At 41.0% G+C, this 24,653-nt stretch overlaps 1 protein-coding gene across 1 annotated transcript; it reads left to right on the top strand.

Moving 5' to 3' along the window:
* Positions 1–11,935: 11,935 nt before the first annotated feature.
* On the top strand, positions 11,936–14,872 carry LOC310648450 (C-C motif chemokine 4-like). Its single transcript, XM_083376287.1, has 3 exons — positions 11,936–12,047; positions 12,835–12,946; positions 14,723–14,872. Exons 1-3 carry the CDS (start codon positions 11,966–11,968, stop codon positions 14,835–14,837), a joined length of 309 nt encoding a protein of 102 aa, XP_083232413.1. The 5' UTR covers positions 11,936–11,965; the 3' UTR covers positions 14,838–14,872.
* Positions 14,873–24,653: the final 9,781 nt, after the last annotated feature.

Raw genomic sequence — 24,653 nt, forward strand, 5'->3', positions numbered from 1 at the left:
AAGGCAGCTTGGATTTGATGGTTGTAATACAACAGAATGAGATTTGCTTTGGTTTCTATTAATTTCAGTCAATAGACTGAATGAACGACAGAGAATGAAGTGGCTGGATGGAGTCACTGAAGCAGTAGGCATGAGCTTAAATGGACTCCAGAAGATGGTAGAGGACAGGAAGGCCTGGAGGAATGTTGTCCATAGGGTCGCGATGGGTCGGACATGACTTCACAGCTAACAACAACAACACCACAATCTAAGTCACACTCAGTGTCATACTTGGTGTGAAATAATTTCCTCTGCCTCATGCAGAATAATCTTGGTGATTTGAGATTGCTCTATGTTTGCACAACATGCTAAATCCAGGTCAACAAAACATCTATTGTATCCCCATAGCTTGCTACACCTAAATAAATCATATTATGACTTAACGTGATGACCTGAGTCATAGTATGTTAGGACAGTGGGTGATATCCACAGCACACTGAACCACAAATTACTCAACTGCATTTTAGCCAAGTCTAGTGTGTTATACAAAGCTGATTTTATACAGAGCCAGTGAGTACCTAAATTTGATTTTGTCAATGGGATTAGGAATTTTTCTTGCTCAACTGCTATTGAAGGGATAGAAGCAAGGTAAACCATCTTCCTCCTTTCAGATGATATCCACACCAGCAGTACAGCTACTTTTGATTACTCTAGTTAGATCCAAAACTCATACTATATGCTAGCTAAACCCTTCATTGGCTTAATAAAATACAGTTGCTATCTTCACCTAAAGCTTAACTGATGGCTTGATGATTCACATATGGTGAACCTATGGCTGGAATTCCTACAATATGCTGAGTCACAAACTTGTCTGGTCTATATTCCCTGAAACAATAGGCTGCCCCAGATCCCACATTCTTTAATCAAGCTTTAAAGCATAGCTAATCTTTTCTCTGGCACAAGAACTAGCAGAGGTTTAATACAGCCATTTTAACAAAAACAAAAGCAGAAAAAGTTTGTCCCATAATGCAGCTTTTGCAAAATCTTGGGAATCATGCAGTCCATTTATTGAATGCACTGACTTTAAAGGAACTCAGCTGGCAAATATGTTCCTTCATTGACATTTTCTTTAAAATGATGTTTACTTAGGGGAGGGGTGTCAAACTGCCAGCCCGCGGACTGGATGCATCATAGCAAAACCGCACCCACCCCATTGCCAGCAATGGCAAAAAAAAGTCACGATACGTCACGACACGTCACGTCACGTGACATTGCAAGTTTGACACCCTGACTTAGGGAAAGTGTTGTAACCTTTCACATTTAGGCTGCCTTCTGTTTGCACCATTCCTAGCTATGCATTAGGGACTGACTGTGGCATTATAAGCATAGCCTCTCTAAGTCACTGCCAGGCAAAAGCCAGTCATAAGCAATCTGCATGTTACCTTCGTGATAATGTCTGTAGAGCTATGGAAATCCCCTGAAAGAAACAAAAAGAGGAAGGAACTCATCTAGACTAGACCAGGATGATGGAGCCCAAATGTTTCCGTGAGGAAGGGGTTCCACTTTCTTCATGTCCCATGATGTGATACAACTGTCTTGCTTAAATCATTTCCATTACCAATGCTTGTTGCACTCACTTGCATCACACTGGGAAAGAAGTAAGCATAACTAGAGCTTTGCAGAACACAGCAAAAGTCTACTGAATTGGGCGTCCTGGTTCCTGCAGTGATCAACCAGTTATTTGGCAGAATTAAGACAAGAGCGCACCCTTCGGCAAGCACCCGAAATTCAAAAACAGCAATCTTTTCTTTGGAAGATTGCATAAGGCAAACTTTTCTCGATGAATTTTAAAGCCATTTAGATCAGCAGCAAAGTCACCTTAGAAAAACAAATTCTACAAATTAGCACTTGCAGACCTTGACTCACAACTATTCATTTAGTGATCATTCAAAGTTACGGCCACACTAAAAAAATGGACTTACAATCTGTCCTGGCACTTAAAACTGTCACAGCATCCCCATGGCCCCATAATCAAAATTCAGGCACTTAGCAACTGGCATATATTTAAGATGGTTGCAGCATCCTGGGGTCACGTGATCACCATTTGCAACTTTCCCAGCTAAAGTCTATAAGGGAAGCTGGATTTGCTTAATCATCACATGATTTCCTTATCTGCAGTGATTTGCCTAACAGCCATGGCAAAAAAAGAACACAAAATCGGGCATAATTCACTTAACCATGTTCCTTAGGCACAGAAATTCTGGACCCAACTGTGGTCATAAGTCGAGGACTACCTATATGAAGACAGAAGGAGAAAACAGTTCTCTGCCCGCTTTCTCCAAACCATGCATAGCTACAGAAACAAATCTTGCTTTTTCCCTTGTCTGGAAATGCAACAGATGCTTCCTACAACTTTTTAACTAGATTGCTTATAAACATAGCAGCTGTTTTTACAAAACATGCTACGATTTAGATTTAACCTTGGTTAGCCCTACTGTGACTTTATGGAACCAAGGTGACATTTTGATGTGTTGCACAAGTCTCAAACTTGGACTAAAATTCTACAATTATAATTGAATCTTTACACCAAAGCAGCAAGTTTTTGACAGATTATCTTGATACTAGAAGGAAGTAAAGGCAAGGTGGATTCTTTCTAATTACCTTGACCAAAAATAGGCCAGTTTTTCTCAACTTTACCAATTTTAAGACATGTTAGCTAGGGAATTCTGGGAGTTGAAATCCACACATGTTATAGTTGCTAAGGTTGAGAGACAATAAAATAGGCCCTGCAGTTGTTCTTTATCACTTCAGAAATTAGAATGAAAGAATTTCCTGGAAGAGCAGTGTCCCAAACTCAGACACTCAATAGTTAATTTTAACTCTCAAAGTTGGAAATTCCAGACAAAATAGACAAAAGCAAAAAAAACAAACAAAAAAAAGTTTATCAGCAACGGTTATTTCCAGACAATCTTGAGTTCTGAGGTTGCAAACCCAGATTATGAAATCTTAGAATTAATGCTCATTAATACAATGAGATTCCTGGCATCTGTGCCCACCTCCATTCACTAATCCCATCTCCAGATTACATAAATTCATCTTCAAGGTGTTCTTCTGGATACAGCAGCACAAAACTTTTGGAATACAACAGCAGCTGTGATGATTCATGGAAAGGCTTCCCCTTTTCTTGTTTCCTCACAATCACCTCGAGTTGACCTCAACATCTGGAAGTGAGTCATAATCACCTCAGGTGTTCAGTTGACTGTTGTTTTCATACATCACATTTAATTTGATTACTCAATGACCTCATCTTCTGGACTTATTTTGATTCAATACATTGAACTCTAAACTGAACAAACAGCCCTCGTGCATCCAATATGTTTAAAAAATCTAACTAAGCTTAGCAGGTTGTACAAATGCATCTTTCAAAACTTTCTTTGATCTGATTAAATCTGCTGAGTGAATGTAGACAGTAACTAAGCAGCTGGGATTTTGCTTTGCTTTTGAAGATGCAGTTTTCATTCCACTGGCATGTTGTCTGAAAATGGACTTTCTGTTGTTCTTGAGGTTGGGTTCATACTCCAAATCACAATTCCTGTTCTCATATGGGATGTTACATCTCCCTAGTGGACTCAGTGTAGATTAATGATTCACGCAGCACATTATGACAATACTGTAGCTGAATTCCTGACTCCTACGAGTCCTACCCAACAATCTACTCTAGAAAGAGTACAGAGAAGAGCAACAAAGATGATTGGGGGACTGGAGGCTAAAACATATAGGGAACGATTGCTGGAATTGGGTATGTGTAGTTTAATGAAGAGAAGGGTGAGGGGTGACATGATAGCAGTGTTCCAATATCTCAGGGACTGCCACAAAGAAGAGGGAGCCAAGCTATTCTCCAAAGCACCTGAAAGCAGGACAAGAAGCAACAGATGGAAACTAGTCAAGGAGAGAAGCAACCTAGAACTAAGGAGAAACTTCCTGACAGTTAGAACAATTTACCAGTGGAACAACCTGCCTCCAGAGGTGGTGAATGCTCCAACACTGGAGGTTTTTAAGAAGAGACTGGACAGCCATTTGCCTGAAATGGTATAGGGTTTTCTGCCTGAGCAGGGGGTTGGACTAGATAACCTCCAAGGTCCCTTCCAACTACTACTACTACTACTACTTCTTCTGATGATGATGATGATGATGATGATGATATTTTACTTGAGCATGTTGTGTGAATCTAACCAATATTAGAGCTTCTGGAGAGAAGCAACAATAACAACCACGGATGGCCAGAATCTCTGGCTGCTGCCAGCAGGTTTCCAGGATGCTAGAGATCCGTCTTTTATTTTGCATTATCTGGTTTTGCTTCTTCCTCTCCCACAGACACAGCACATTTACCCTTTAGTACACTTTTGTCATCAAAGAAGTGATGTATCCACTCATCAACCTTAATAAAGCACAGTATCATGCTGGCCAGTCCAGACAGAAGGAAATTGTAAAATCTGGAACAGTATGCATTGTAAATGGATGCCATGGCCACATTACACTAAGCTAGGCTGGGATAGGCTTTATGATTTGGTGTGCCGTGGGATTTCTGCCATTGTTTCCACGTGTACCCACAAGCCAACATGTCAGGCCATAATTCAGATTATTTGTAATATATAGGTCATCTAATGGGAACACAGGATCTTTTAATGTGGGCTCAATATATCCGATGACCTTGGCTCCTGAATCAGACTGCCTTCCTTCCCTGAAAGTTTGCACTTTTCAAAAATGCTTTTGAGGAAGACGGTGAATGAATGTTAAATGGTGCAATCCAAGAAATGTAACCTGCAATTTTTTACAAAAGGATTCACATGAAATGTAAGGAATCCAATCTATGTTGGAATCTCAAAGTACAACTTACATATCGACCTTCTTTTCACTGAACTCCTGCACCTCCTAGCCTAAACATTTCTGCTGGCTTCCTGTTACGCGTGTGTTTTTTTAGATATTTGCACTCACCAAGTTGCTCTCAAATATCCTATCCTCCGACCCTGCTGAGAGATGATAAATTACATTTTCTCCCCTCCCTGCCCGCGTTGCGGAGGTTCCCTCCCCCTCCCTTCCCAGTTTCTGAACGAGGAGACCACCGATCTTGAGGACCGGAAGCTCAACGTTTGCATCCGCACTGAAATAAATTCATTATTAACGCTGAGCCTGATTATGAATACACACCATGCTTCGTCCGCAAAACGAGTTGCTAAGGAGGCAGTCGCCATGCTCAATAAACTGGCCACAGAACAGACGCCCTTCGGGGGAAAGTCTGCGAAGACTAGATGGCTGAGAATCGTTCCAGATAAGAAACAGAGGGAGCGGGAGAACGGAAATTTCGCAGTCTCCCTTTTCTTAGAAGGTGTAATCGAGGAACAAGCAAACGCGATTAATCAATCATAACATATTGGCGCCATATGCTTTTAGGCGCTAGGGGGAAAAGTCCCAGAAGCAGCGCAAAATCTCCTGGGGAGTCTTCCCTCGCTATCCATTACAAATCGTCAAGGTTCGCAAGTTTCGTTTCTTCCTCACTTCCCCCAACTCGTTTCCTTGGCAGATCCCGTGCCTTGCTGATTCACACGCGTTAATCAGCCTTTCGTGAGCGAACAAAAGGCGCTTGGAAAGCCACCGGCTGAGCAAAATGCGCCCATGCCGGGTGGTGACTCACCCTCCCCCCCCAGCCCGATCTTTTGACATCCCCCACTGTCCCAAGGGACGCTGAGCCCCACAATGAGGAATGCCCTTCCTTCTATCTAAGTGGGTCATCATTCCTTCCGGAATTCCAGGAAATTAGAGGCCGCTCTTCCCGGCACTCCCGCCAGCCTTCCTCACAGTCTGCTCTCCTCCAGATGTTTCGGAAACTGGCCCGCCACCCACCCATAATTCTGCAGGCAAAGTTGGGAATCCTGGGAACTGTGATATCAATTGGCCAAACTGCAGAACGCTATTCCCAGTCTGGAAGCCCAACCTACTCTTGGTGGATCTATGTTTTAAAAAGTTATATTTAACCTGTATAATAAAATACAGAGGCATATTATAATAATGTATAGAGAGTGTGCTGGACTCCCTGCTGGTGGGAGAAATTGTGAAAAAAAGAGGTTGGCTTCAATAGCTGCCACAACAACAGAATAACAGAGTAGGAAGGGACCTTGGAGGTCTTCTAGTGTCCAATCCCCTGTTCAGACAGGAAAAAACTACACCTTTCCAGATAAAACTTGGTTGCCAAGTTGGTTTTGTTTTGTTTACCCCCGGCCAACTCTGAGCATTTACAGGTAGTCCTAGACTGAGGAGCACGACTGAGCCCCAAATTATTGTTGCTAAGCAAGACCATGGTTAAATGAGTTTTGCCCCATCTTAAGACATTACTTGCCACAATTGTTAAGTGGATCACTGCAGTTATTAAGTTAGGAACACAGTTGTTGAATGAATCTGGTTTCCTCATTGACTTTGCTGGTCAGAAGGTTGCAAAAGGGGATCATATGACCCCAGGATAGTGAAACCCTCATAAATATAAATCAGCTGTCAAGAGTCTGAATTTTGATCACATGACCATGGGGATGCTGCAATGGTCATAAGTGTGAAAAATGGTCATAAGTCACTTTTTTCATGCTGTTGCAACTTTGGAGCGGTCGCTAAACCGCTCAAATGGTTGTAAGTCAAAGACTACCTACAATACATTTATATAATACAGTTACTGAATCTAACTCAGAGCCTTGGTGGAGCAGTGGGCTAATGCCTCCTTAAGTAACACCAGCTGCCTGCAATTAGCGCAGGTTCGAGTCCCACCAGGCTCAAGGTTGACTCAGCCTTCCATCCTTCCGAGGTAGGTAAAATGAGGACCCAGATTGTTGGGGGCAATTAAGCTGACTTTGTAATAATGCCGCTTGGGGGTGTGTGAAAGCCCTAATAAGCAGGCATATACATAGAATGAAGGCTACTGCTAAGCTTGTAAGCCGCCCTGAGTCTTCGGAGAAGGGCAGGATATAAATGGAATTAAAATAAATAAAATAAAATAAATAAATAACTCATTTTCTGATTTGGTACAGTACATAAATCATAAACTAACAAAATCCCAAGCAGATTAGGTTCAGCCACATGGCACAATGAACCAACCTTAATGTGTTGTGCCAGCAGTTAAGTATGGGGTGTAAATTACAGCCGAAAGAAATAAACAGTGTGGCACCTGGCAGTGTTCCCCTCCCCACCTGAGAATTTTGGTCATATGTTCAAATCAGTTGCTACCAATGTTGGGTCAGGACAAGAAATGAACACTGTAGACCAGTACTGGTAGCAAAATGAGAAAGAGCGGGTTTTGCTTGTCACCCTCCAGATTATTATTTTTTTTCAAAAGTATAGTACTAGGAGAAAATTGGTTTTTAAAATCCTGGTCTGGCTGTATGCCTTCCTGATCTTTTAAAATCAGCACTTCGTTTCGGATCATTTTTGTTTCAGGATTTTCTGCTCTTGAGAAATTGTTCTCAACCTTTATATTATTTGATTGTCCATTACCGAATTCAGGTATTCCGCTTCCTTTTCTTTAACTCTTATTTTTAGAAGGAGAGCAAGCCTAAAAGGGTTCAAATGTATTTCTGCTTCATTGGCAGAAATAATACTGAGATACAGAGTTCGTAAAATGATCGGGGGGGGGGGTCTGTATTTTCTCCCTTGTTTAAGGGATGGGAAATTCCCAACACAGCCATTAGAGATTTGGTGAGCATCCAGAATAACAGCTTCTAGTGCTATCAATCAAAAACCATGTGTAGACAGTTTGCCTTTTCCTCTTTAATGCACACACCAACAAAAACCAGGGTAATTCCACAATTCCACAAAACAGACTATTTTGCAATAAAAGGCTCATCTGGAATATGTTTTAAAAATTAGTGGAAATCATCCTTAAGAAGACTGCAATGTGTGATCAGGTGTTAAACTTTCTCTGCTCCTATGACATGCCAGGCTTTTGTCTTTTTTTATATGGACAATTGCTAGACCCTTGTTTGGAAACAGCCCAATTATAGGTCACCAAAGCAATGAAGGGATTGCGAGGACCAGAGGGTGATCTTCCTCTGGTCTTTGTCCTGTCCCTCACTTAAGGGAAGACATCTAATTTGGAACTCCATTTCCATCTACCTAAACTGAGCTGACTCAGGAATTCTGGGAGTTGAAGTCCATGAGTCATAAAAGAGCCGAGGTTGCCTACCCCTGACCTAGCAGGAACTACACATATACAAAAGCTTTTGTCATCACCAAAAAACCTATAGTACATCCATTTGGGATGTAACCTGGGCAAATCTCTTCCCTATTTCTAATGAGCCTAGACATACTTTTCCTTGTAGACAGGTCTTCATAGATAGATGATTATTCAACCAGCAAATATAAGGAGAAAATTCCCTCCATAGCAAGTGCTTCCGCCCTGGCCAAATTCTGCAAGGGAACCTGGTGCTGGCAGAAACAGGCCACTGAGAATTCAAACTGTCCATGGAGTAGTCAGTCTCATTTCCCCACTCAACCCCCAAATTATAAAATCGATATAAAAAGGTCAAACAGAATCTATTCTTGTGTGCAAAGCTGTAGAAAACTTGTAAAGGAATTGTTTGGGACACATTCCTTCCCCATCCTTTTCTTTTACAGACTGCTCTTCCAATCTTTTGACAGACAGTTGGACTCATATTTAAGAACAGACATGTCAGTCTTCCCGTAAATGTGTACACCAGTGTGTATTTGCAGTCCATGTAATGTCTTAACAGTGCTTTCTCAATACAGGTCAGGCATTGATCTTAACAACTTAACAAAACATATTGTTTATTTTTTATCATATCAGTATAAATATGTATGGAGATTCTCAGTCATCCGGTCAAGAGCCTTGGTAGAGCAGTGGGCTAATGCCTCCTTAAGTAACACCAGCTGCCTGCAATTAGTGCAGGTTCGCATCCCACCAGGCTCAAGGTTGACTCAGCCTTCCATCCTTCCGAGGTAGGTAAAATGAGGACCCAGATTGTTGGGGGCAATTAAGCTGACTTTGTAATAATGCCGCTTGGGGTGTGTGTGAAAGCCCTAATAAGCAGGCATATACATAGAATGAAGGCTACTGCTAAGCTTGTAAGCAACCCTGAGTCTTCGGAGAAGGGCGGGATATAAATGGAATTAAAATAAAAATAAATAAAATTGCATAGGTAGATGCCTTTATGGAAACAGCTGTCTATTCTCTCCTGAAACTCAAGTCAGAGCAGTATCCACTAACTGGAGGGGAGGACCCATGTTATGGCAGCCTCAAATGGCCAATAGTGGGGGTAAATCCCCCTTCCCTCCCATCACACGTCTCCCATTTAATTATGAGAAAAAGACTATTAGAGCTACTTAAATATCCAGATAGATAGCAGCAAAGGGAAGGGGAAAAAATCTGTTGAGTTTTTGTGTCCAGATATGGAAATGCTAATAAAAAAGGCCAAGAATTCCCAATATGTATATGAGATATAGGGGAGACAATAGAAGAAGCTAGGTATGTGTAGGTATGTGTAGAGGAAAAATATAAATAAAATGTGTCAGGGCAGAGAAAATAAATAAAGTTGTGTATTCAGAGGAAAGGATGCTTTAGACTGCATGTAAAGGAAGATGTGCACTGTAATGTTTTGCCTGGGAATACAAGGACAATTTTTGCTGGAAATAATACTGATTAGCTAGTAACATTGGAAGAATGGAATATATGAAATATAAAACTACTAATGGGTTCAAAAATGGGAAAGGAGGATGCCAAGACTGCATATCGTCACCAAGCTATTTAAATTATATATAGAATATTGCACCAGATATGATAGGGAGACAGAAGAAACAATTAGATAGATAGAAGTGAGAAAGAATTAAGAAATTTCTTTCTGAAGAAAAGACAGATGTGCAAAAGGCAACATGTTGCTCATAATCAAACATCCTAAAATTTTATTGCTTGCTAGTGCCACCATAATATAAATAGGGCAAATAGTAGAACTGATAATAGACTATTTTCCTGGGCTCAAAAGTCCACAAAGATGCAGAGACATCACACTGCCACCAAGGCCATGGTCTTCCCTGTTACAACAAATGGCTGTGAAAGCTGAACCATCAGAAAGACTGAGCAAATAAAATCAATGTCTTTACACTGGATGTAATTGTTGACAATATCTTGGACAGCAAGAACAACAAACAGTTTGATAAAAGATGAATAAAAACAGATTCTTATTGGAATAATGAAGTTAGATATTTTGGGCATAATCCCTTATGACAGGCATGCTTTAATTGGGTACCTTGACTAAGTGACATTGTAGGAAGAGAGCCGTCTTAGTCTGAGATAGTCAAAAAACAGCAAGACACTGGTAGCACCCTTGAAAATTAACAATGGAAGTGAGCTGCAATTCACCAAAACTTATGCTTTATAATAAAATGTGATACTTAAAAGGTGCTATAGACAATTTCTGAGTCTAGGTAGCTTGGAGTTTGATTTGCTGACTTAAAGAGTCTTTTGAATTGTCTGACTATATGAAGGCATAGGCTTCCCTTTTCAATGAGATTGCAACACGTTGAGATAATTTTTCTGTAGATTTCAGAAAAAGAACAGATTAATCTCTTAGTATAATAAAATAGGGGAAATTACTGCTTAGTGTAGCAAACCATAAACAAACTATAAGGACTACAGTAACATGCAGGATCGAAAATGAGCCAAACCAAGTGAAGGTTTAGAAAAGTATTGACCACAAACAAAGAGGCAGCCAGTGCCAGATCCTTTATTAGCATTCCGACCGCCATATTCTGTTTTAATTAACTATGCTGAATCTTCTTTATTAAACACACACTACACATTTAACCAGACAGCAACTAGATCTTGTGTAAAGGAAACCAGACTCTTGCCTGGTTGAACTGCTGCCAGTCTCTCTCTGAACCCACCTCAGATCCCCATATTGCCACATTCTTTGATTTTCTCCAAGAAAGTTTATCTACCTTGAGGCAATAATTAAACAATCTCCCATTAACAAGGGAGAGTAGCAGAATGAATGGCTTAAACCTGCTATGTTCAGATCGGACAACATGTGACATATAGCGCACATCAGGATATTCTGTTAAACATAGGAGGGTTTTTTTTGGGGGGGGGGCACAGTATATTTAAGATCATAATGTGTGACCGCAGCCAAAGAGAAGCAGAGATTTGAAATTAATGGAATGGAATAGAGACGAGACGAGACGAGAAGAGAAGAGAAGAGAAGAGAAGAGAAGAGAAGAGAAGAGAAGAGAAGAGAAGAGAAGAGAAGAGAAGAGAAGAGAAGTAAGTAGAGTAGAATAGAATAGAAACTAGAAGGGACCTTGGAGGTCCTCTAGTCCAGCGTTTCCCAACCTTAGGAACTTGAAGATGTGTGGACTTCAACTCCCAGAATTCCCCAGCCAGCATAGCTGGCTGGGGAATTCTGGGAGTTGAAGTCCACGCATCTTCAAGTTCCTAAGGTTGGGAAACGCTGCTCTAGTCCAGCCCCCTACTCATCCAGGAGACCTAGTATATACCATTTCAGACAAGTGCACGATCTGACCTGTTGGATAGCACTTTTTCCATGGATATTCTCCACCCTCCCTCAGGTCTCAGCAATACCAATCCAAACATCCCCTCCGAGAGTGTGCACGGGATTGCTCAGCCTGGAATTCAAAACAAAGAGAAGCTTCTGCCTTCCCGGCGAAAGGGAGAGCGACGCTTTTCCAGGATTGCGCAAGACTTGTGGCTCCCGCACAGCGCCGAACTGGCCACGGTCATCCAATTCTCGGCTCCGCCCCTTTGCTGACTGTGGCGGCGGAGTTTTCGAAGTGAGCTCATTCTTGGAATTCCCAGCCGTAGCTTCTTCTCTCCTCCCTCTTAGAAACCACCATATAAGCGAAGGGGGATCATGGAGACCGCCACAGGCTTTCCTGGATCTCTCAGCAGCCAAGCCAGCTTCTCCTCTCCTCGCCAATCATGCGCGCTTCCTCTCAGACTGCCGGCTCTCTCGCGCTGCTGCTGCTGGTGCTGGTGCTGGTGCTGAGTTCTTCGATTCAAGGTCAGTCCGGGCAAGTCTGGAAAAAAAAAAGGGATCGGGAAAGAAAGGGATGAGGACGGGTCTGTCGCTTTCCTGTGGAGCCCGGGGTGACAGGGCGGAAGCGGAAAAACTCGAGCGGGCGGGAGTGGTTGTCCCAAACCACTTTTCTTTCTCCCGTCCCTAAGAAAGGGAAAGGTGTTGGGGACATCTCCCTGTCGAAATAGGCCCGTCTTTTCCTCCCATACTGTTGATTGATCAAACGGTGATTGCAGCCCTGTGGAACTTATTGATCAAAGGCAGGAGCAGGGCAGGAAACTTTAAGGCAGGGGTCTTCAAACTTGGCCCTTTTATGACTTGTGGACTTCAACTCCCAGAATTCCTCAGCCAGCAAAGCTGGCTGAGGAATTCTGGGAGTTGAAGTCCACAAGTCATAAAAGGGCCAAGTTTGAAGACCCCTGCTTTAAGGTAATCTTTTTCCTCGAGTAACTACCATTCATTCAATGGCTGTTCTGAGTTATGATGGTATTGAAGGAAGGGGCTTACCACCAGGCCTCGGAGGTAGATAAGACTTTCTGATAAAGCGTTTTTACATAATGAAAGGAAAGACTTTTGGAAGCATTGATACAGGGTGTCTTCACTGCTGAATAATTAGTCCTCTTCTTCCATCTATTTCGGAGTTCCAGGACTCCAGAGATTAAAAAAAAAACCACTGAATTTTTGGCAAGCACAAGCCTTACTGTCTTTTTACTGTATTTCAGAAATCAAAAATTGCTCTTCCACTTACTTGTGTTTTCATTTCCTCTCCTAGCATCTGATCCCCCAACCTCCTGCTGCTTCAGCTACACAAAAAAGAAGATTCCACGTACTCACGTGATCAATTTCTATGAAACAAATAGCAGATGCTCTCAGCCAGCTGTTGTGTAAGTATCAATTCCAAAGCAGTTTCAACTATCGGGCATAGAGCAGGTATAGTGAGAACGGGCTAAAGCACCCTCATAGATCTACTGCCACTACTTCTTTGTGTCTGTACCTGCTAGAACAGACATGTCAAACACAAGGCCCGGGGGCTGGATCCGGCCCACGAAGTGGTTTCATGTGGCCCACGAAGCCATCCTGGAAACAGGGAGGGAACGGCCCCCACTGCCTTGGCCCTGGCCCAGAGACCCTCCTTCTGCCAGAGACCCTCAGATCTGTCCCACTCCTGCCCAAGCCCCCATAGACACCCTTGATGCGAACAATGTAGAGCTGGCCACGCCCACCCAGTAGGCCATACGCACTCTAGCCACACCCACCCAGTAGGCCACGCCCACCCAGGCCACACCCACCCGGCCCCTTGAGGGCAACCGCAATGCTGATGCGGCCCTCAGTGAAATTGAGTTTGACACCCCTGTGCTAGAGCAAAGATGGTTAACATAATCTGAGTGTTGCTGATGACTTCAAAATGTTCCTGAAATTTGATCATTGACATTTAGTGGCAAAAGAGCTGATGGAGGTACAATTGCTCACTAATATTTTACAATATGAAAGGGAGAAAGAATGGGAGGCGCTCCATTACGGTCTTGCAAAAAAAAACCGTGAAGAGTTTTATTATTTAATTATTATATTTATTATTAGTATATTAATGATATAATAATTTAATTATATAATAATTAAATTATTATATTTATAATCAACCCCCATTTTTCTGCCCATAAGTCAGTAAAAGAGCTAAGCATCCAAAACAAATGAAAAACAAAATCAATAAATGAAACTAAAAGTATTACTCATAGGAGCCAAAAATTGGTCTCAAGAGGGTGTTCTTTAACTTTTTTTTTCTGAAAGTGAAAAGAAAGTGCATCCCACGAGAACAATACTGAGTAATTAATTTTTCACATAAGCTTTTCTAAATAACAATACCTTTTACTGGATGTATAGAATATAGTTCCTACTATTTGGGTAAGGGCGGGAAGAGTATTAAAAAGAGAGATAAGACAGTATTACCTAGAAATCATGGCCAATAATAAAGCAGATATAACAAGACATTTCTTTCATTGATCTATATTAATATATTAACAGGGTTTGCACACTGGGGAAATCATACAATGGATACAAATTCATAAAGTGTCTGACATAAATTCACATAGTGTTAGCTTACTTTATTTTGAAAACCAACTAACTGGTTTATTTTAAACATGGCTAAAACACTTCTAGTTTACTGCTTTATGTAAATCAAGTGGGGTGATAAAAAAAACTTTGGCATTTTTTAAGTGTGAGAAATGTTACTACTTTTTCTAATGTATCTTCTTCAAAATGGTGTTCTCCAGAAGTATGGACTTCAGCCATCAGAAGGCCCAGAGTAACCATTACGGCGAAGCATGGGAATTCTGGGAGGTCAAATCAATATAGCTGAGGATCCCCAAATTGGGGAAGCCCATCCTAATGAAATTATGTAATTTGCAGTATTTCAGGGAGGAGGTCAAGTTTTCCAGATTAAGGTTTGAGGACTAGGTGCTTGAAACCATATACACTATCTTCCACGCTCAGCGTAATTGCTACGTGGGATAACTGAAGGGAAAACAGAAAGTCTTGGAAATTAGAGTTCAGGTGAAGCAGAATGAATGATTTTTTTTAAAAAAAAGCCAGTGGAAAGCAGTGCAATTAGGTGTGAAAACAAAATTGAAAGGTATAATTTTTATTACTCTTATTATTCCCTCCAGGTTCATCACACGGAGAAAACTGCAGATTTGTGCCAATCCCTCTGAGAAGTGGGTCCAAGATCATATGAATTACTTGAAAGTGAACAGAACAGTGCATGCAACTGTGGCATATTAGCAGAGATGAAAGCCCAAGGGCACAACAGGACTGCACACATTCTTACTTAATCAAACAATTCTCTAGGTGCAACTGCACTTTAATCTCAGGACTTTATTTTAAAGTATTTAAAGTATTTAATTTGGGGAATGAATGTTCACTCCTACATTATTTTATTTATGAAACAAGTACAAGATAAGGAACTTTTTATATGTTTGTATGTTTGAGTGTTATAATGTGCATCAAACCAAAAAAATTGTGTTAATAAATATTTTTCTACTAATATTATCTCTCAAGACTTATTTCCTTCCCCCACCCTCCACAAATTGTGGGAAAATTCTGCCTGAATACTTTCAAAATCTTAATGCTATATAAGGTCTCACACTCTGTACATGTTCACATTCTATTTTAGCCCTTAGTAATATTTTATAGTTATAATTAATAGCTTTATTAATTAATTGGATACTATTCTGCATGTTCCTAGCATACAACAGCAATTTGCAATAGGACCTATACTTATATACTGCTCCATAATGCTTTACAGCACTCTCTGAATGGATTACAATGTTAGCATATTGCCCTCAACTATCTGCTTCCTCATTTTACCAACATTGGAAGGATGGAAGGCTGAGTCAAATTTGAACCAGTCAGGATCAAACTCCAGACTGTGAGCAGAGTCAGCCTGCAATACAGCATTCTAACTAGTGCACCACCATGCCGGTATTATGAAGATACACTCAGATATCTTTTTATTCCAAGGAGCTAACTTTACATATAGCCTAGGTCAGGGGTAGGCAACCTCGGCTCTTTTATGAGGTTGCCTACCCCTGGCCTAGGTAATTAGAGTTTGAAAATTACACATAAAAACCTGCAAAATGTAGTCTGCAACTTAAAATCATTTAGCGACTGTTCAAAGTTACAATGGCATTGAAAAAAGTGACTTATAACCATCTATTGCATTTATTTATTTATTTATTTATTTTATTATATTTATATACCGCCCTTTCCCGAAGGACTCAGGGCAGTTTACAGGGTGATTAAAACGAAAAATATAAAAGTTAAAAACAATTTAAAAAATTATATCAATCCTTGAACAAATAAAAACCCCAGTTAAAATTTAAATTCTCAGCCTGGGCCAGAGAGCTCGAAGAGCCAGGTCTTCAGGTCCCGGCGGAATGAACGGAGGTCGGGGGCAGTCCTAAGCTCCACTGGCAGCTGGTTCCAAAGGGCAGGCGCACTCACTGAGAAGGCCCTGCCCCTGGGTGTTATCTGGCAGCAATCTTTTACCGGCGGCACCCTGAGAAGACCAGAGCATTCCCCACAATCACATGATGAAAATTCAGGTGCTTGACAAATGTATTTACGATGGTTGTGGTGTCCTGGATTCAGGTTTTGCCATTTGTAATCTTCCCAGGCAGCTTCTGACAAACAAATTCAATAGGGGAAGCCCAATTTGCTCAACAACTATATAATTCACTTAACAACTGCAATGATTTACTTAACCTTTCTCTGTCAACCATGCCAAATAAAGGTTGTAAAATTGGCCATCACTCACTTAACAACCAGCTTGCTTAGCAACAGAAATTCTGACCCCAATTGTGGTCCTAAGTCAAGGACTATCTGTATCTAGTACTAAAACAAGAGCATTGGTATTTAACCAACCAGATGGTTCTAAAGACCAGTTCTCTTGTACAACACGTGATAAAGAATATGAGGGTTAGGATTTGGGACTGAGACTGTAGTAACAGATGGGGTAGAAGTAAACCCAAGAGAATCTCAGTCGCTAGAGTAAACCATGTGGGCCCATTTTTTCCCCCACAACAACCAATCAGAAAATAAACCCTTCAAGCAAAAAATTGAAGAAAACTGTTTTCCTTGCTACTGATCCTAGCAACTACTTTAGAGATAGACCTCCTCCGAACAGGGAGGTTCCTTATAGCCATCAAACCTAACATTTCCTGATAACAATTCTTGTTTTTGCTTCATGAATTGCTCCATCCTACTCTTTGCAATTTCTCTAAGCCTCTGGGTACTTGTAGAGGTACTTTTATTGTCCAGAATCTCTAGCCAATTCTCTGAATTAACCCCCATAGAAATATTAACAATGGCGGTCTCGCTAACTCATTTGTAGCTACAGGAAATCCTGAACTTACGAACCAAGATTGAGCCCAAAATTTATGTTGCTAAGAAATTTGTTAAATGAGTTTTGCCTCATTTTACTACTTTTCGTGCCATAGTTGTTAAGTGAATCTCTGCAGTTGTTAAATTAGTAACACGGTTGTTAAGTAAATCTGGCTTCCCTGTTGACTTTGCTTGTCAGAAGGTTGCAAAAGGGGATCACGTGTCCACAGGACACAGCAACTGTCATAAATGTGAGTCAGTTGTCAAGCATCCGAATGTAAATCACGTGACCATGGGAATGCAGCAATGGTCATAAATGGTCATAAGTCACTTTTTCAGTGCTGCTGTATAACTTCATACAGTCGCTAAGTGAACTGTTGTAAGTTGAGGACTACCTATACTTTAAATTACATTCCCTCTTACAAGATCTTATCGCTCCATATACTTCTCCAAAGAATTTTGATGCTTTCTCTTGTAAAAAGAGTGCTTCAATCTTGTTACCATTTTAAAGGCTGCTTTTTCCCCTTGTAGCTTCTCCAGCTCTGGCTTTTGATGTAAAGGACCATCTACAGAACTTATTATTCACTGCAGAGCAAATTCTTAAACTTGCTGACAGACTAAAAGCAAACCAGGTCTTGGTGATCTGTAAGAAATAGTCTCAAAATGGCTTATTCGGTAACATCTTTATTATATTAAATCATTTGAAATAACAGAAGTCATTGAAGAAGCTTTCAGATTCTCCAGAGCAGCATCAAATGTATGTATTTTAACAATTTCTATCAATTAATAAAAAACAGAATAACAAAATAACAGAATGTTGGAAGGGACCTTGGAGGTCTTCTAGCCCAGACATGCCAAACACAAGGCCCGGGGGCCGTATCCAGCATGCGAAGTGGTTTCATGTGGACTGCAAACCCATCCTGGAAACAGTGAAGGAACGGCCCCTGCTGCCTTGGCCCTGGCCCAGGCCGGCCGGGAGCCAATGTACAATTTTGTGGTGGCCATCTATGCTGAAACGCATTCAGTTTTAGCTCCACAAGACTATCTGGAAACAGCGAAGGACCAGCCCCTGCTGCGTTGGCACCGCCCACTGGGCACGCACTGGGGAGGTATCACCCTTTGGGAGGAATGAAGAAAGGCACTATTGCCTGGAAGTGGCCAGCACATGGCCCTGCCTACTTCGAACAGGCTAGGGCAGGGGTGTCAAACTCAATTTCATTGAGGGCCGCATCAGCATTGCAGTTGCCCTCAGGGGGCAGGGTGGGTATGGCCAGGGTGGGCGTGGCCTACTGGGTGGGCGTGGCTAGAGTGTGTATAGCCTACTGGGTGGGCGTGGCCAACTCTACATCATTTGTATCAAGGGTGCCTATGGGAGCCTGGGCAGGAGTGGGACAGATCTGGGGGTCTCTGGCAGAAGGAGGGTCTCTGGGCCAGGGCCAAGGCATTGGGGGCCATTCCCTCACTGTTTCCAGGATGGCTTCACGGGCCACATGAAACCACTTCACGGGCCGGATCCGGGCCCCGGGCCTTGTGTTTGACATGTCTGGGCTAGGGGCTGGGCAGCATTGCACTTCTCCTCAGATTCATGCCACCCAGCTCAGCCTCTCAGCACTGTGAGGAGAGCACCCCGCTACCTGCCCAAACCGGGCAGGCTGGGGGCTGGGCAGCATTGCGTAGGTAACATCGACTCTCATGCTGCTCATGGCATCCCCTCCCCCAGAGCCCACCAAGCCAGATATGTGAAGTAGGTGAGGGCCATGTGCTGGCCACTTCCAGGTGATGGTGCATTTCTTCATTCCTTATGAAGGATGACACTTACCCAGCTGCGTTTCTTGCCTGTTTTTCTCCCTCCCTCATCTCAAATATTTTCCCACCACTCTGTTCGAAGGAAGGAAGGAAGGAAGGAAGGAAGGAAGGAAGGAAGGAAGGAAGGAAGGAAGGAAGGAAGGAGAGGGAGGGTCTGAGGGAAGTCCTCATATTTACTTATCTGAAAACAACTGGTAGCAAACTGTAAAGAATTCTTTCCAGAAATGTTGGGGTTGCAACTCCTTAAATTCCAAGCTACGGTAGAATAGTTTTGAGCGAGTTTTTGGAAACTGAAGTTCAAGATACATAGAAGGCAACAGGTTAAGAAGGATAGTTAAGACCACTTAAGTGATGACACTAGTTACATCTAAGTTGATGCGACAAAGAAACCCACACAACATTTAATCTGGCAATTGAATTAATTTATTTTATTGGCTAAATAAAACACCGAACCATAAATAAAAAACTGAGATTTGCTGGTGAGTCTAAGATACACATGTATACACATATTCAGGTTTAGAGCTAAGCTTTGCACATCAGGATTTTTCAAACTTTGTAGCTTTAAGACATGTGGACCAGCTCTCAGAATTCTCTAGCAAGGGAATTTGGGAAATTGAAGTTCACACAACTTAAAGTTGCCAAGTCTGGAAAACACTAATACAAATGTATCTGCTTTATGATTCTGAACATGTCCAATAACTAATTACCTGTTATATGGAAATCTAAAAGCTTATATGTGTTTCCAGGCATAAATAAAATACAAAAGTTCTTTATTAGATAGAAAACACAAAGGAAAACTCAATGGGATGAAGCAGGATTTCAAAAGGGATACGGCCAATAGGAAGCTTTTTGTAGGAGCTTTTTATTAGAAACTCATTTTCAAACTAGATGAACAAGATGGATTATGAAATGAGATGATATGGTTAAATGTCCATGGAAATTCTCACTCATCCGGATCACAGTTGTCCCAAAGAGCTTTTTCAAAAGGCAGCTGGACTTTGTTTTTCCTTGAAGACATTTCACTTCTCATCCAAAAATCTTCCTCAGTTCTTAGACGTATATACTGCCCTATAGAACTGGAGAAGCTTCTTAGATGAGAAGCAAAATATTTTCAAGGAAAAACAAAGTCCAGTTGCCTTCTGAAAAAGGCACCTTTGGGATGATTTGGTTAACTTTTTGTCAGAGAAAAGAAATGTGTGGTGATGGTGGATAATTATTTGATTGGAACTACAAAATAAAAACAATACCTATAGTTTAGTTCCATGTTTTTTCTAAGAAAAAAAAATAAGGCAAAGAAGGCATATTGATCCTTAGCAAAACATACATCTAATAAATTACAAGAGCACCACCATGTGGTTATGTTTGCTGAGAAATCTTCAGGCTGGTTAATCTAGTGTAAGTAACATTTGTCTTTAGCCAACCAGAATTTATTATCTTAACATTTCCTATATCCTCATAACCTTCTTTAATCTTCTCATGTTTCAGAACTGGTATCATCTTCCCCAATGTCCCAACCATCAAATTACCTTTTCCTTCCCATGAGAATTAATTAACTTGAACAAAGCTAATAAGTAGCCGAACAGATCCATATTCCTCTCTTATTTAGTTCCCTTATGAAATATGTACGTCTGAATCACCTTCATTAGCTAAATTATCTCCCCCAAAAACCTGACCACACGTTAAAAATTCACCCTTGCTTGACAGTTTAAAACACGTTAAGTATTAAGGACAAAATTCTAGGTCCATAAGACCAATACAAAAAACATTGTAAATCTCCATCATGTAATCACAGGATGATACAAATGGCCATGAATGCAGACCAGCTACTAAGAGTCCTGTTGCAATAATGTGACTGGGGGGAAGGGGGGACAATTGTTAGAACTTTGAAACCAGGTCATAAGTAGCTCTAGGGAGCAATGTTGGAACTTTGAACAGTTGCTGAGTACCTGTGCTGATCTGGTTTTTTGGTCTGAGCTGGGGGAGGGGCAGTATTCTTGACCATTGGAGCAAGCATCTTCCTCTCCAGAAACCCATTCACACTGGGACAGGTTATAAGGCTCCATGCCTGGTGTTGGTTTAATGAAGCAGCCCTGAGATGCTTGGAACTGTCTATTTTGTTATCCAACAACCTTCCTCACCAAACTGGCAGAGGTGGTCTAAAGTGTGGTGTTGGAAACCCAAAGACAGCCCAACATTCATCCTGAAGCTGCTTCAGCAGAGCTATCTTAAATGGTATGCTTTCTATGACAGATTATGGATCTGGCCCAAACATTTACTGGAACAATTGTTAGGACACAGTTTGAAAGAGGGGGTACCCTTGGCACCAGGCAGTCTTGTCAGTGACATTTGGTTCATGATGTCATGTTCTTGAAAAAGAGCAGGCACATGATTTTTGTGTGTGTATATTCCTATGTCCTTTTCTAGATAGGGACAACTACAGTTGTTCATGTGTTGGTAACTTCACATTTTGATTGCTAATGCACTCTACCTAGGACTATCCTTGTGCTTGGCGTGGAAATTGCCATTTGGAGCAGAATACAGTAACAGCTTGCTACCTGTGACACTTGACCAATGCCTTTGTTGAAACAACTGCACTGATTGGCAATTATTCAAGTTGGGCAATGTAATGGGCAATGAGTATAATAACTGTGAGGTTGAGGAGGAAGAGCCATAGCCAAGCCAATGGTCCAATCAGAGAAATCTGAGCCCAAAGGAAGACTGGAATTTGAGAAAGCATCTCAAACTTGACCATCCCTATTTCTTTTTAGGACTAAGGCAAGAAAGGGGGAGGCAGATTCAGAGATGCATAGTTTTGTTAATGTAACCCTCTAATAAAAGTAGCTATACAATTCACGACTTTGGTATTTAAGTTTGGTCTGTCTCAAAGGGTTGACAATATGACATACTATAAAAATTCTTAAGCAACATGGGACCAGAATACTTGTCACCATCCATAATTATATTCTTAGGAAGTTATTAAGAACATTAGGAAAGGACTATGACATGTAGCAAAAACCACTGTCCGTCATCTATCTGGTGGCTGCTCATGAGTGGTCTGCCCTTCAGCTTTCTTTACATAGTGGTGATTTGCCACATGATCAGAATTTTATCTTTGTCTTTTTAATAAATAGGTTTTATTGAATGTGGTTTTAATATATTATCATGCGTCATATTGTTTCTTTTACTGTCAACTGTTTCAAGATGCTTCTACTGTAGTTACTCATGTTGTAAAGAGCAGGAAATAATTTTAGTGTCAAGACTTGTGCAATGATTTTTGAAGCAGGAGAAGCACACTCATTAACCCATGTCCCTCTCCTCAACTTTACCCTCATATCCTTAACCAAGACCCTATGAATCATCTAAAGAAGGAAGTCTGTTGCAAAGAACGTCCTCCTGATGCTACATCCTGATGCCCTCTGCTGCTACCAAGTCATTTCAGGAGAAAACTTTGCACAACTGATTAGTTGTTTTGTTGCATTCATCACTATAACAACAGAAGATCATCAGAATAGCTCTGAGGGATGAGTCCAATGCCCATCTTAGTCAACATCTCCAAGTGACTAAATTTCTCCAAAGTGCTTCTGAGTAAAAGATGGAGACAAATTATATTTCCACTATTATTCACCTGCAACTGGCATTCTGAGAACTACTACACTCCACAATTCACAATATGTCCAGTCCCATAGTATGCTAACTTGGAAGAGCAAGCCAAAGAGAAATTGCATTTAACCAAAAGCAGGTATTCACATGATCAGTCCATTGTAGTAAATGATATATTGCAACTGAATCAAAGACCAATTAATTATTCTTTTTCACATACCTAGTCCTCTAAGAAAACCAACTGGAGGAATGGAATGTATGAAAAAGCAAGCTTTCCTGGAAGGTGGGGACTCTATATACACCCGGGTAATTTTTTAAAAATTCATTTCTTGCATTTTCATGCTCCCAGAACCACCAGTAAGTAGATTTGAGTGTATTAGCAGCAGACTGAATTGTGTTATGAGAAGTGAGCCAGAGTATGTACATTTAACAATATTCTACCAGCAGGTAAAATAACATTTTGATCTCCATGTCTGTTTCACTCTATGACAGAAAGGGAGTATCCTTCCTAGAGAAGCATTTAAATGCAAGGCATAACAATTTACCAAGAAGTTAACAAAGCAAGAGCTATTTGAGGTCATGAGATATAACATTTTGTGCCCTAGCCTGTAAACTTATTTACAGAATTCATGTCCATTGACAATCATAATATCTCATTTTCACTTTAAAATAACCGGACTTGATGTCCACTTGCTTAGGCAAATAATTCTAGGAGTTAGGTTCTCAATTCCAAGTTGAAAAGGCTGCTCTAAGACTCCAGAGTTCTATATCATCAGAGTGTGACATCACATCAGATGTGCGAAAACATCTGTTACACCTGTGAAACATCCAGGCCTGATCCTGACATCTGCTGATGCGTTGGGAAAACATCTTGCCTTATATCCTGGACAGCTGCTGCAAGTCAGCAAGTAAAGTCAAATCAGGTTTTCCTGCCATATAGACATGGTTCACTCGCATTACCGACACATTATTAGTGATATAAATTCTGCCTTATTGTCACAGTGATTGAATAATTGTTGGATAGTCCAGTAGATGCTATAAGCACATAAAATTTCATCCCTTGCCTTTCTACATATCAAAAATACAAACAGAGAGGCCTGTGTAAGGTGGTACAGTAACTTTACATCCCTGAAGCAGAATACAGACACTAGCCAATAAAAGCAAGATCTCTTTCCTATAGGTACTGCAAATATCTAGAGCCGGAGGTTTAGTTCAGTACTCAAATTCTCCAAGCATTAACACATCACCAGTGCTGGGCTGCATAGTCAGTTAAGGGCATTTCCACCTCACCAATTTCTACACCCCAATCTGTCAAAAATGGTTTGAAGCTGACTTGTAACCTTCTTCACTGTCACTGACCTGGAAACACTGAGGACAGAATGAATCAATCAGTTTTTGCTTATAGCTGCTTTGCTTATAGCTGCTCCCAAATAGGAGAATGCAAAGAACAGCATTCAGTCTGTCTATACTTTCCTTCTTTATTTTAAATTCATATTTAATCCACCAAGTCACTCTCCTTGTGTTATGTATGCCAATCAAACCTCTGTGGGGAAGAGAGAGAGGGAAAGACTTTGGGCCGATCCCTAGAGCTGTAGGTGGGGTGGCACAATAATGTAATGGCTTTATAAGCTCTGCAAATAGAAAGAATATAGACTTTTTGTGATTCTAAATTCACTGCATCTGGAATTAGAAATAAATTGGCTTTGCTTGTGATAACTAATACCCAGAAGGCAGAATTCAAATTAAAAATACATCAGCACATATGCATGGCTTCTACAGCATTACCCAGAAGTCAATTCACCTGTAATGTATTGGGGTTTTTGCTTATACTGATTCACGTGTCTGTTTAAATGCTGCTTAATGGTTACTCAATGGTGTGTCTGTGTAACGGCTACGGACCAAGCCAGACTTCTTGTCTCCAGGAATATCATTGGTAGATTTGGGGCGGGAACTGCTTACTTTAAACCTATTGGTCGCCACCTAGTGGCCAACCGTATAAGTAGCTGCGCAGCAGTCACTGTTTCAGTTCTGTTCTGCTTGACTCCAATAAAGCATGTTCCTGTTTGAAACCTTCTGTCTCGCTTATTGCCTGCAAAGAACCGGCTACACAACATCACCAATAAATAGCAGCTGTGAAAACCAATGTTCTACTGGTAAAATCCAAAATGCTTTTGATATGAACAGAAAAAAAAGATAATAGTATGACAGGGGAACGTTCTCCATTTTAGGAACTAAAAATCAAATGCATCAGTGCAGGATGCTAGATACCTCAGCTGATGATAGTACTTTTTAAAAAGAATATGAAATAAC

Source organism: Vipera ursinii, assembly GCF_947247035.1.
Source record: "Vipera ursinii genome assembly, chromosome: 1".
Taxonomy (NCBI): Eukaryota; Metazoa; Chordata; class Lepidosauria; order Squamata; family Viperidae; genus Vipera; species Vipera ursinii.

What these genes read in the sequence shown, in the direction of transcription:
- LOC310648450 (XM_083376287.1), top strand. Translation starts at nt 11,966, where the DNA reads ATGCGCGCTTCCTCTCAGACTGCCGGCTCTCTCGCGCTGCTGCTGCTG. An exon ending in GCTGAGTTCTTCGATTCAAG is followed by an intron (nt 12,048 to 12,834) that starts GTCAGTCCGGGC and finishes TTCCTCTCCTAG; the next exon opens with CATCTGATCCCCCAACCTCC. An exon ending in TGCTCTCAGCCAGCTGTTGT is followed by an intron (nt 12,947 to 14,722) that starts GTAAGTATCAAT and finishes TATTCCCTCCAG; the next exon opens with GTTCATCACACGGAGAAAAC.